Genomic DNA, 13,471 nt, shown 5'->3' on the forward strand with positions numbered 1-13,471 from the left:
TAAAACAACATGAACATGTCCCTTTAAAACTGAAAAGATAATTATGTAAGAGTGACCCTGGACAAGCTATCTTGCTTGCCACAGATTTCAGTCTCTCTGGTTCCATCATGTCCAGGCTCCTAGACACTATCACCTTCTGGATACCAACAGGTGCTAAGTATTTTATATGACTACAAAAACTTTTCCCTTCCCCCAATCACTTGTTGAAGTTCTTAATCTCATTTTTTCAATCTGCATGGACCCCTATGGCAATTCTTCAAATACTGTGAAGTCTCTTATTATCCCTCCTTCAACTGATACTTATCATTTATTTTCCATGTAATTTATATATTTTCTAAAATTTCTATTTCTTTGAGTAAGTACTTGCTAATTCCAGCAAAACCCTGCTATCTTTGGGATGCCTGGGTGGCTCAGTCAGTTAAGTGGCTAGGAGCCTGGACATGTCGGGTAAGCACCCAACTCTCAGTTTGGGCTCAGGTCATGATCTCAAGGTCCTGGGATTGAGCCCCAAGTCAGCGCAGAGTCTGCTTGTCCTTCTCCCCCTCTGTTCCTCCCTCCACTCGCACTCTCTCTCTCAAGTAAATAAATAAAACCTTAAAAAAGAAAAAAAAGGAAAGAAAACCAACCGTGCTATCACATGATAAGTGGGGTCCAAAACTTAAATTGAATAAAATGTAGGGTCATATAAATTCAAGGCAAATAGTGAATGGGTGAGTCTAGATAGCTAGTTACACGGTTTGGGGTTCCAAATTCATCTTAAAACTCACACAGGCAGTTGGCCACTTGCTTCAATTTTAATGAAGATGATCCTGGATCCTGTGGTTGGTTGGGACTCCAGACCAGTTGCAGCAGTTCCAAGGGTCTCCCAGCTAACTGACACGCATTTTGGTAAATGTTTAGTCTGCCTGAACTAAGAAGCTTAGACCAGTGACCACTGGGAGGTGGGTATCCACCCTCTGCAACTTGCATTTTGAAACTGGTTACCAGCCATTTTCTAAGCAGGTTGTTCTCCTCCCTACCTCCTGACTCTCCCATCCCCCAGAATGCTTGAGTTTGTTGCTGTTACTGTAGAAAGAGATAGGAAGGAGAGGAGGTCACAGATAAATACTCGCCATCCTCCTATCTTCTCAACATCCACCTCCATGCTCTGAAGAATCTCACCCCCTGAATCAATTAAACTCCTCCACTTCTCAACCTCTTCATGGAATGCTTCCTCCTAGCTTTTTATTTTGTTTATGGCATGTTATGAAAAATGGTATTTTAAAATTTTCATGTAGTCAATGCTATCGATCTTTGATTTCATGGCTTATTCATTGTTTTGATTACTTATGTTACTACCTATTTCTAACATGAAACATCGAATCCCAATAGCTGTCTGCCTATTATTTCACAAACAGAACTATGTTATACTTTATTTGATAATACAAATCTCTGTTTTGCTCTTTTTCCTTTTTCAAATATTTGTCATTATTCTACACCATTCCATAAAGCTAATATGATTGGAGTTACATTAAACCAAAAAATTAATTCAAAAATAATAGAAATTACAGTAGTCCATCTGCCCATCAAGTAATGCACTATGTCTCCATTTATTCAAGTCATTTTTAAAAATATCTCTTAGTAAAAATGTTTGGTCTTCTTTTATTAGCCTTAGTCCCCTCACAAATCCTGATAAAGTTAATCCTGTGCTTCACAGAAATGGGATCATTTTTCCATTATACTTTCCAGTTGATATAGGAAAGCTATTGGTTTTGTAGCTAGCTATCCCATGGAATTCTATTATTATTTCTGATAGTTATCAGTTAATTAGCTTAAGTTTAAAAAAACTATTATTTGCAAATACCAATCATTTTATCTCCTTTTCAGAGTATTTCACTGAGGAATTCGTTTGACAAACATTTTTGAGACCCTATTATGTGATGATCACATGAATTCTAATCCTAATTTCTATTTCTTATTTTAACGCACTGGCAAGAATTTTCAGAACAATATTAAATGATAGAGGGAATAATAAGTTTCCTTATTATAAAGCTTATTTTAAAAGAAAATATTCTTCTGATCCTAGTTTGCCAAGAATGGTTGTTGAATTTCACCACATGACTTTTTAGCATCTACTCCAGGCTCCTTTGACTACTAGTAATAATTACATTTACAGATTTCCTACTATATTTATATTGATAATAAGATCTACATTTTCTTTTTTTTTTTAAGATTTTATTTATTTATTTGACAGCAAGAGAGGGAACACAAGCATGGGGAGTGGGAGAGGAAGAAGCAGGCTCCCAGCGGAGGAGCCTGATGTGGGGCTCGATCCCAGAACGCCAGGATCACGCCCTGAGCCAAAGGCAGATGCTTAACAACTGAGCCACCCGGGGCACCCCAAGATCTACATTTTCAACACTGAATTTATAACGTATTTTAAGAATTTTTGTTTCTATATATACTGCTAAGACTGATTTATAATTTTTTTCATTCTTTTTGTAAACCTGTTATCGGAGACTCCTGTGATAAATTTACTAGGAAACTTTATACCCATGTGCTGAAGTAGCTTTATGTAAAGTAAAACTTATTTGTTCCTTTAAAATATAAAAGAACTAGCCTAAAAAAAAATCTGAGCCATTCAAATTCTTTTTAATACTTCAATTTTTATAATTTAAATTTTTCCAGATTATCATCACTTTAAATTAGAAATTTCAAATTTATTCATATTAAATCGTATATGCTATTATCTAATGTTTGTTTAACTACTTCCAAATTTAGAATTATTACTTCTTTGGAGTACTTGTATTTCACTTTTTCTTATTATGCTGGTTGGAAATTCACCTAATTTATTAATATCTTCAAAAAACTAGCTCTACCAGTTATCAATTAAATGATTTTTTTTTTTAAGAGAGGGAGAGAGAGCAAGAAAGAGCGGGGTGGGGGTGCAGAGGGAGAGGAAGACAAAGAATCTCAAGCAAGCTCCCCACCCAGCATGGAACCATACAGGGGTTCAATCTTACAACCCTGAAATCATGACCTGAGCTGAAGTCAAGAGTCCAACACTAAACCGACTGAGCCACCCAGGTGTGCCTTCAATTAAATGATTTTAAAACCAACTTATAATTGTTTAATTTCAACTTGTATTTTTATTTTCTTTCTTCTGTTTTCTTAGATCTATTTTATTTTCTAATTGCTTGAGTTCAATAAAAATTCATTTGATTTTATTTTTCTTATTTAGTAATAGAGGCTTCTATTAAGGATTTCTAATTGCTGTTTTGAGCACATTTGATACTAGGGTTTCTCATCATCATTACTTTCAAAAGTCTCTATACTTTTGGTTAGATTTCTTTTTTGATCCAATAGTTATATATATGGCAGTAATGTATTTTGTTGTAAAATTTCAGTTTTATTATACTGTCAGAGAATGTGACCTTTACAAATTTTAGTCTAGGTTATCTGCTGAGCCCTATTTTGCAGCTTAAATATTACTTTTTTTAAAATTTAATGAGTGCTTTAAAGGGTATTTAGTCTCAATTGGCTATATATATTAAATTAATCTTATTAATTATATATATTTTCTGTGTCCTTTTTATTCTTTTTAAAGTAGCATGTTAAACTCTCTCAATATTATAATATTTTGTCAAATAAGTTATTTCAACAGTTATTTCCATATACATGGATTTTTTGTTATGTAAAACATGCAAATTCATAAAATATCTTCATTGTGATTTATAAGCATTATTGGTAGAATCATCCACTTTGAATATGAAAAGGTAGAATTGAAAATAAGTAACAAAGAGATTGTTCTTTAAATGTTACCAGGACAACTGATAAACTGGGGAACCCAAAGTTTAATCTAAATCCCCATACCAAAATAAATTCTATATGGATTAAAACATTAAATATAAATCATGAAATCATAAAATTGGAAGAAAATACAGCTGCACATTTGCCTGTTGCAGAATATTTTCTTTGTGCAAAAATATGTTAAGCATATGAACATAAAAAGAAGACAGATATTACTATCAAGGTAGATATCAAGGTTTTCCATCTGCTCCTCCTCTATATTCCCTGACTTGGAGAAGAACATCCTAAAACATCTGCTCAGCCTTGAAAATTGAAATCATTACCTTTGTTTTGAACTCAGTCATACTACTCAATTTCCAACCTTGAGTCTTTTGTTATACCACTGGTCAATGCTTCTAAGCCACTCATTCTGCTTTCCTTGAAGAATATCTATTATTCTTAGGTTGGACCTCCACAGTCAGCCCTCCAAATCTCACTGCACACCAAAAGTGTCTTCTGCTTCTCTTTGGTATTAAGAATGTGATTTACAGCTTCCAAACTTCTAATTTCGGCTACAGTCTTTTTAATTTAATAGCACTCTCTGACTAATTCTCTGAATATTATAACCTGTTTCATTTGATAAAAGCAATTTTCTCCTTTATCATCTGAGAATATGAAGTACATATATTCCAAGCTTTTGTTCTAATAAATGAAGTGCCCGTTTTAGGAAGAATGTTTTTCTATAGGTTTTTATGAGAATGTTTCTCTTTCGCTGCCATTTTTTAAACAGACCTCATGTTATTAATGTTTCTTTTTACTAAAATGAGAGATAAGTCTATGCCCAATGGTGAAAGAAAAGTCCCATTGTTGGAAGAAAATGTTTGTTCATTTACATACACAGACACAAATCCTCACTATCTTGTTGGTGGCTGTTTACCCCACCCTAGGTGTATACCCCACTCTCTTTTTCATCCATCATATGTATCTTAAAGTGACAATGTTACCTATCTTTTAAAGTTGTAAATATTAGTAAAATATATATTACAAATACCTTTTCAAGAAGTCACAAACAGGATTTGTTATCTCCACCATAAGATGAAATTTTTCATCATTCATACATTTTAGCATAACTTGTGTAAAGAATTCTAGGAATCTAGGTCTCTGCTTAAATTTCATAACTGTGAAAACAAAGAAGTGTAGCAGTAAATGTGGCAAGAACTCCTGTTTTTCTAAGATCAAATAGTCCTTTATAGTCTATATTTTATTTATTTTTCCAAATATCTCAGTGTTGAGAAAGAGTTCATAAAAGTTACCTCTAATATATTACAAGTTAGGGGGAAAAACTGCTGATATTATCAGAATTACTAGTTACCCTAATTTTTTTTTACTCTGAGTTAAACAGTAATGTTATTTCTTCGTAGCTGAACTTAAAGATCACTCACATTTTTCAATTTCCTAGTTTTCATAAGTTTCATAATAATATCATTTACTACTAAAATAAGTCACCATTCAAGGTTCTGTATTTCCAGATTTTAAATCACATTACTTGACAGTCAATATTCTGCATTATTCTGAAAGGATAAGAACCCAGAACCTTCTGCCTAGAAAGGTGAAAGCTTTCAGATAACAGAACCCGCAGAATAAATGATCTTCAATAGAAAATTGAGTGAACAACATATAAACATTTAGATTACCTACCTTCTTTCACAGCACCTTTGACTGACCAGTTTAAAACAATAGGGTAAAGAAATATAGGGTCCTCGGCTCCTGACAGTTCAGTTGTAACATCTAAGGTTTAAAAAATTAGTAAGTTGTAGGTTCCATTTAACATGAATAACCAAAAATGAAAATTCTTTGGAAGGAACAAAAAACAGGAAAATGCTCATGTATTCATTTTAAATTATGTGCCTTCAAAATGTCAACTATATCATTATATTTTGGAGTTAAAAAAATCCAGTGATCTCAATTATTTTCCTTTCCTTTTCCCCCCTAAAAGCCAAGGAGTCCACCACCAAATAGGTGAAGAGTTTCCAGGGCATCAGTCTCTTGTTTTCAATAGCTGTCGTATATCAGTGAACCCCAGACTCTGAAACCTACCAATTATGTTAACTTCATCCTTACAAAATTACCTTTAAAAGAAAGGAAAGTATAGAATAATGAACAGCACAGCCACTGGAGCCAGGCCGCCTGGGTTCAAATTCTAACACTGAAACTTTTTAGTTACGAGACCTTGGGAAGTTACTCAAAATCTCTGTGCCTCAGTTTCTTTAGCTTTAAGATGAGGATAATAGTACCTTCCTCATATGGTTCTTATATAAGGTTATATGTATGTGTAAACATTTAACATAATTTCTGGCACATGGAAAGCACAGTATAAAACTATTATTTCTATTATTGTTCTGTTATTAAATCTTTTGTTTGGCTAATAACATTACATTGTGCTTCTTAGTAAAATGTTTTTTATTGATAATATGAAAATAATTCACATTCCTAAAACACTTTACATTTTGGGGCTCCTGGGTGGCTCAGTCAGTTAAGCATCTGCCTTCAACTCAAGTCATGATCTCAGGGTCCTGGGATTGAGCCCTGCATCAGGCTCCCCGTTCAGTGGGGAGTCTGCTTCTCCCTCTGCCCCCGTCCTTGCTCATGTGTTCACTCTCTCTCTCTCTCCCCCTTATGAATAAATAAAATCTTTAAACAAATAAATCAGGTCACCTGGGTGGCTCAGTCGGTTAAGCATCTGCCCTCGGGTCAGGTCATGATCCCAAAGTCCCGGGATCGAGTCCCACATTGGGCTCCCTGCTCAGTGGGGAGCCTAGTTCTCTGCCCCTCCCCTGGCTTCTGTTCTCTCTCTCTCTCACCCTCTCTCTCTCAAATAAATAAAATCTTTAAATTAAATCTTTAAAAAAAAAATCAATAGAAAAGAATTATAGTTTTATAACAAGACAATCACACCTTTCCCAAAGCTAGGTTTACTGGTTATGTGAATAATAGAGCATTGGCTTCAATTCATAAATTCAACTTGAAGCAGACTCGGAACATCCTGAGAGAGAGAGAGAGAGAGAGATCCAGATTAGGGAATTCTGAACCCAGATATAACTGAGGCACACAATAAGAAAAGTGAAGTAGGGACACCGAATTCTACGAGTGGAGTCAGCTCCAAAAAGGCTAAGTGACCAAAAGTGAAACCTCCGACTTGAGAAAAATTTAGAGAAAAAGGGTACTTTCTTGTTCTTCTAGAATATTTGAAGTACCTGCTTTTAAAAAGTGTGATAATATTTATCACCACGAGAAACTAAATCAATTTCTTAAGCAGACTTCCAAACCGCAAACTCCAAAATTTCAATCATTGTGTTAACATTGGTCCATTATGAAATTACTATTTGGCACAATGACCCAAAATTAAACTACTCTTTCACTTGAGTAGACCGTGATTCAAATCACTCACACATTAACACCCTCCACGCTATCCTTTTATTTCTCAGTTACGTTTTTGCCTTTAGAGTAGGGACTCTCAATTTTGTGCCCTCCTCTCCAATATATGTGCTTCCGAGGTGATTGTGGCAACTGGGGGGATGGGGTCGGTGCATCTGTAGGAAGAGGCCAGGGATGCCGCTCAACACCCCAGGGTGCCCCACAGTGAAGAATCAGCAGCCCAGATTGGCAATAGTGCCGAGGTTGAGAAACCCTGCTTTAGAATCAGAAGATTCAGGCTCAAAAACAAGCCAGCCATGTAATCCTAAATAAATCACTTAATCTTTATGAACCACATGGGCTGGGGGGAGGGGGAGGCAGCGGTTAACAATCCGTTATTAACAGAGTATTGTTAGGATTAATGGCATAATGTAAAAGCACCTTAAAGGATTTACCAAATGCTAATCTCATCTTAATCCTTTTAACAAAATATTTTCTGATTTTAAAAAACATAACACTAAACAGAAGTATCTAGAAAGGAAAAAAATGACTACATTGCTTTGTCAGTTTGAGTAGGTGTGTCTCCAACAAGGCCAGCTGTTCATTTATTTTTTCAGGTAATAATATCTGCTGTGGCTTCTTAGGCTTGGAAGACTTCTTGGAAGAACCCTAAAAACATTGGGGTCAGAATGTCAGAATGTACCTCAACATGTTTCAACAATTGTCACTTTCAAGTAGTAATCTTTAAATTATTATTTCATACTTTCATGCTTGGTAGACAAAACTATGATTTACATGGCCAAGTGATATAAATTAATAATAGTAATAGTCATTTCATTCTAACTAAAAGACAAACATAATACTCAGTGTTTTATACAGGTTGCGCAAAATATTTCTTCTCTTCCCTTCTCCCTTCCTTCCAATAACTTCCACCCCCCTAACTAGCACCACCCCCTTCAACCAACATACACACTCTTCTGAAAGCAGCTAAGGGTCAAACTCTAAAAAATCCTCAAAAGAAAATTCCCAGCCGGCCCTCAGAAATGTATTCCTTTTTCCTTCTTCCTTTTTTCTTTCTTTTTCCCTGAGGAGCTTCTTTACAACTAAGCTAATTGCCTTTGCTGCTTTGCCTTTCAATGAAACAACAAGATCGGCAATTAGTGGATTAAGCATTGGCAGGTCTGTGCGCAGGCTCCCCACCACGTTTTCAACAGTCTGAGCCTGAGAACTGAACGTGTTAAAGTCTCCTGTTCTCCAAAGAAACAAAAAACAAAAGAACAAAAAAACCCCTCCCAAGCCCCTACAGGCTTCAAGGGACCTTGAGTGGCTATAAGGAGTTCTGACTCCTAGAAATTCGGTATTAGCTTCTCAGTCCCTACAGTCTTACAAACAAGTAGCACGACCTTCGACCTTCCGCTGGGCTTGAGGCGCCATGGAAAGAGGCAAGAAGTCCTGTCCTACAATGATGTGAAGAAACAGGGTTCTGAGTCAAGGCCTGGGTGACATAAACAGCCCGGCTGATGGACTCTGAGAGTGAACACCACTTGGTGGAAAAAGGCCTCAAATTGCATCCAGCTTAATCAAAATTCTCTCTAGACAAAATAACCACCACACCAAAAAAAAGGATTATGGCTAAAAAAGGTATATCCAGTAAAACAGTGGTGATTTCTGAAGCTTTTTTGTGGCAAGCAAACACTTACATATAATTCAGCATACAAAGGAGACAGAAATGGGGCTATTCCAACGGAAACAGAGTCCAGGAGTGATAGTCTCTACCCCCACCCCAGTCAGTGAAGGGGCTTCAAGTGATTCTGAGTGCTCCTCAGAAACCCAATGAACTAAGCAACATTTCACAATTTGATCCACAAAAACACATAACCACATGGTCTTAAGAAAAGGCAATAAAACAGGTTCTATAAGACCCGTGCTTGGGAGGCAGATATTAAAAAGCAGTCTCAGACATTAGCAGTCTCATAAAGAAGACAATTGAGGTGTCACAATGAGTTTAGGAAAAATCCACTGTGAACAAAGTAAAAAGCTCTGACATGTATTTACTACATTCGATAACCCACCCAGAATAATAAAACCTTCAGTTTGGAAGAGACTTTAGAGGGCTCTTAGTTCCAGGCTCAGCTGGGTGTAGGAAGCTCTCTATCAGTGCCTGACTAATGATCAGTACTGGTGAGAGGGGGCTCTTCAGTATTCTAGCAGGAATCCCTTTAAGTAAGGAAGGGCTTCATTACATAGTACTTCTTGTTTATATAAATATGACAAATTTAAAATTGATCAATTTTCTAACACATTTGCTAACACTACATGACCCTTTTAAAAGACTCAAATAGGTATGTGTTTTAAGATGACAAACAAAAATCAATTACCTCCTCCTGTATTTCTTCTTGGTCAGACACACCAAATAGAGATCTGCACCCTGATGTGATGTCCAACATCTTTTTTCCATAATTTATAATCATTACTGCCAGGTCATATTCTTTCCATGAACGCAGAATCTAATTTAAAATATTTATTAATTATCCATGTTGGAAACATTTGTCTATTTTCAAGTGTCATTGACCATCTTTCATAAATTCAGAAGTCCCATTAAGGTTTTGAGTCTAGAATTCCCATGATTTCCTTAAGGAAACTGGAAGAGTATGTTTTGTTAGAAAGCTGAAATGAGCAAATACTTCCTCTCCTTTCAACTTTGCTTTCTGACATACTTGGGTCCAAGGCTTGGAGAGAACTAGAGAGAACTGGGCAACATTTTCACCACTTTTTAATATGCCAGTAGAAAATGATAAGTGATAAAGAATTTCTCCAATCAACAGAAAAATAGAGAACCATTCTACTTAACACACCAAATGGTGAACAGAAACAAAAGACCATGCCAGATGTTTAGCATAATTTTTAAACAGTGCAAAAATAATGAAACATTTAAGATGACGTGTCTCAGAAGTGGCACTTTATTTGGAATTCTGGCAACTTTTAGAAAAAATACTGCTGCTTAAAGAAGAAAGATCGAGCCATCTGAAAAGACTACCAATGTTTTAAACAGAACAGAGAAAAGAAACAGAGCCATTAGACTAATTGGGCTTTCCATGTCATAACAGAAAATCCATACAAAAATGTGTTTATAAAAAATGAACACCTAAAATCTGGAACTCGAGGTGAGGCCAGGGCTCTGGGGCTATTGGTCAGGCTGGAAGAAGCTTCTGAAAGGGCAATTCTCAGCATAACAGTTTGGGACAGAACCAGCTCCAATATCAAAATCCTGACATCAATATACACTTTACTTTTTAGGAATGTCCAGAACACTTTCGGGGTCATTTCTACAATAACATTACTTGGATCTCAGTATGATTCTTTAAGTTGGCCGGGGAGGGGGGTGGGTAATGGAGTTGTGGATGGCAGGTGAAGCCCTGCAGGGCCAGCCCCAAGCTGCTGTGTGCTATGGGAGAAAAATCACATGAAGCTGAGAGAGGAGGCATGTGGATTTGAGGACTTAAACATGCACTAGGCCCCAAATGCTGGTCTTTTGTTCCAAGTCAGGAGTCTCTCCCATCTTCCACAGGGTCTGTTATGAAACCTCCCACTCTTCTCAATCTCTGAAACCCACCCTTACTCCCCACCTCCTCTGTCTTTCTCTCTCTCTCTCTCTCTCTCTCTCTCTCTCTCTCTCGGCAAATGACCTTGCTTCCTTTTCACAGAGGAAATGTAGGGAAACTAGCTTATCTCCTACCTACACACTCACCTGTGATTACAACCATCCAACCCTCCTGTTAGAGGAGAGAAGTCAATGTCCTGTCCAGACTAATCCCTCCCACATGTGCTAGGATCTCATTGTCTCCTACCTTCCCGGGGATCTCCCTCCTATATCCACATCCTTTCCCTCTCCTGGTTCCTCCCCATTAACGATCAAATGTGGAGTACCTGGATAAGCAGAACTGGTTTTTTAGTTGATTGGTTGGTTGATTTTTAGCAGGAGAAGTTGCTGTTGGCAAGCCACAAGCAACAAGCTGCCTTGGAATAGAGTTTCTTTGTTCTGGAAGAAATACTGCAGTAGCTGCTATCAGTTATTTAAATGTAGAGTGAATAGTTGTCCAGTACCCTGGAAAGAAAGTGCAACCTGGCCTTCTCTTGAAAAAGACACCCCTCTCCTGGAAATACTTACTGATGGACGAGTTTGGGGAGAAAAGGCCAAACAGAGAAAGTACTCTAAAGAAAAGTAACCTTCGAAGATGTACTTTTAGCCCAGCAAAACACTAATCAATTTGTGTGTAATCATAACATCAGATGGAAAAGGGTACTGGGATTGTGTGGGATGCCTGCTTTCTCTGTGGCTGTGCCATGTGAGAATGGCAGAACTAATGGCAGTAGGCGGATCCTCCTCAAGGTTGAGGCTGGGCATGACAAAACAGCTTTCGACTAATCAACTCTCCAATTCTTCCTCTTGACTAGTGGAAGAAGAACTGGCCCCCTGGATTAAGTGCACCCTTGAGATTCTTAAGTAATTCTCTTCCCTTCTCACTCTACACACTGTCCCCAGATGATATCATCTATTTCTACTATTCAGTTGAGTCCATATTTTTTTATTTTTTAATAATAATTTTTTATTATGTTATGCTAGTCATCATACAGTACATCCCTAGTTTTTGATGAGTCTATATATTAATGATGGCTTTGTCTTTATATGTATTTGTCCTCTCTTGAACTCAAAACCTAGAGGTCCAATTATATAATATATACCTCTTTGGATATCCTATTAGCCCCCAAATTCAATAGATTCAAAACTTTTTATCTTTTCTCCCTTTCTCACCCAAAATTACTCCTTATCCAGAGTTCAACAAATAGCATTGTACTCACCCAGCTGCTGAGGCCAGATAGCTGGGTTGCTGCTGACTCCTCCCTCTCTCTCCTTTATCCTCACATACTTAGCAGGTTTACAGGTTCTCAATTCTATCTCATGAATAACTCCTGAATCTTTCAATTCTATGTCCCACTTTTCCACACTACAGTAGCCCCCCGATCCATGTGGGATATGTTCCAAGACCCCAGTGGATGCCTGAGACTGCAGATAGTACCAATCCCGATACACATTGTTTTTTTCTATACATGTGTGCCCATGATAAAGTTGAATTTATCAGTTAGGTGCAGTAAGAGGTTAACAACAGTAACCACTAGTAAAATAGAACAATTATAACAATATACTGTAATAAAAACTATGTGAACAGGGTATCTCTCAAAATATCTTGTACTGTGCTCACCCTTCTCCTTGTGATGATGTGAGATGATAAAATGCCTACGTGATGAGACGAAGTGAGGGGGATGACACAGGTGTTGTGATGTAGCGTTAGGCTACTACTGACCTTCTTTTTTTTTTTTTTTTTTTTTTTTATTCGACAGAGATAGAGACAGCCAGCGAGAGAGGGAACACAAGCAGGAGGAGTGGGAGAGGAAGAAGCAGGCTCCCAGCAGAGGAGCCCGATGCGGGGCTCGATGCCATAACGCCGGGATCACGCCCTGAGCCGAAGGCAGACGCCACCCAGGCGCCCCTACTACTGACCTTCTGACAACTCACTAGATGGAGGACCATCTACTTCCCGAATGCAGTTGACCGCAGGTAACTGAAACCTCAGGGAGCAGAACTAAGATAAGGGGGGTACTTCCATAGTTTAGTTTATCATCTCTCCCCTTCTAACTGATTCCCTGTCTCAGGTCTTATCCCACTGTATTAGCTATTGTGCCCCAGAATAATTTTTTTGCTAAAATGCAAATTTCATTATGTCATTTCCAGGTTTAAAACCCTTGAATGGCTCCTCCCTGACCTCCTGAGATGGCCATTCATCATCTGGTACCTGTTCACTACTCCACTTTTTAAGGTGATTGCAACAGATCCTTCATAATTAAAAATAAATCTGATTCTTCTTTTCCTTAACTGTAAGATTATTTCATATTTTCTCATTGACTGCTCCCTGAGGTAATGTTAATAATCTTGTTATCTGTCAAATGTTTTTTAAGATTAGCATTTAAGCCTGTTAATATAGTGTCCTGTCATAAAAATTTTTTTTTACTTATCATGTAATCCATTTATCTATCTTTTTCTGTGTACCTTTTGAATCTTATGCCCTATCGAGAAAGGTCTCCTCTGACTTCAAAGCCATACAAATATCCATCTGTCTTATTTTGTTTATGGTACGAGGTAGGGCTCTGGCTTTGTTTATTTTCAGATGAATAGTGATACCAGCACCTTTTATTAAATAAAGTATTTTAATAGATTTTCCCAATAACTCCA

At 37.2% G+C, this 13,471-nt stretch overlaps 1 protein-coding gene across 1 annotated transcript in view; it reads right to left on the reverse strand.

Annotated features, from left to right (window-relative positions):
* The window catches only part of CFAP54 (cilia and flagella associated protein 54), a 287,356-nt gene that overhangs the window by 163,060 nt on the left and 110,825 nt on the right, over positions 1-13,471 (reverse strand). Inside the window, exons 27-30 of the mRNA XM_045779838.2 lie at positions 9,561-9,689; positions 7,737-7,851; positions 5,467-5,556; positions 4,820-4,946 (exon numbers count right to left, since the gene is read on the reverse strand). Of these exons, the coding sequence (XP_045635794.2) occupies positions 4,820-4,946; positions 5,467-5,556; positions 7,737-7,851; positions 9,561-9,689 (461 nt within the window). The remainder of the gene's footprint in view (positions 1-4,819; positions 4,947-5,466; positions 5,557-7,736; positions 7,852-9,560; positions 9,690-13,471) is intronic.

Source organism: Ursus americanus, chromosome 17, assembly GCF_024610735.1.
Source record: "Ursus americanus isolate L20-20 chromosome 17, mUrsAme1.1.p, whole genome shotgun sequence".
NCBI lineage: Eukaryota > Metazoa > Chordata > Mammalia > Carnivora > Ursidae > Ursus > Ursus americanus.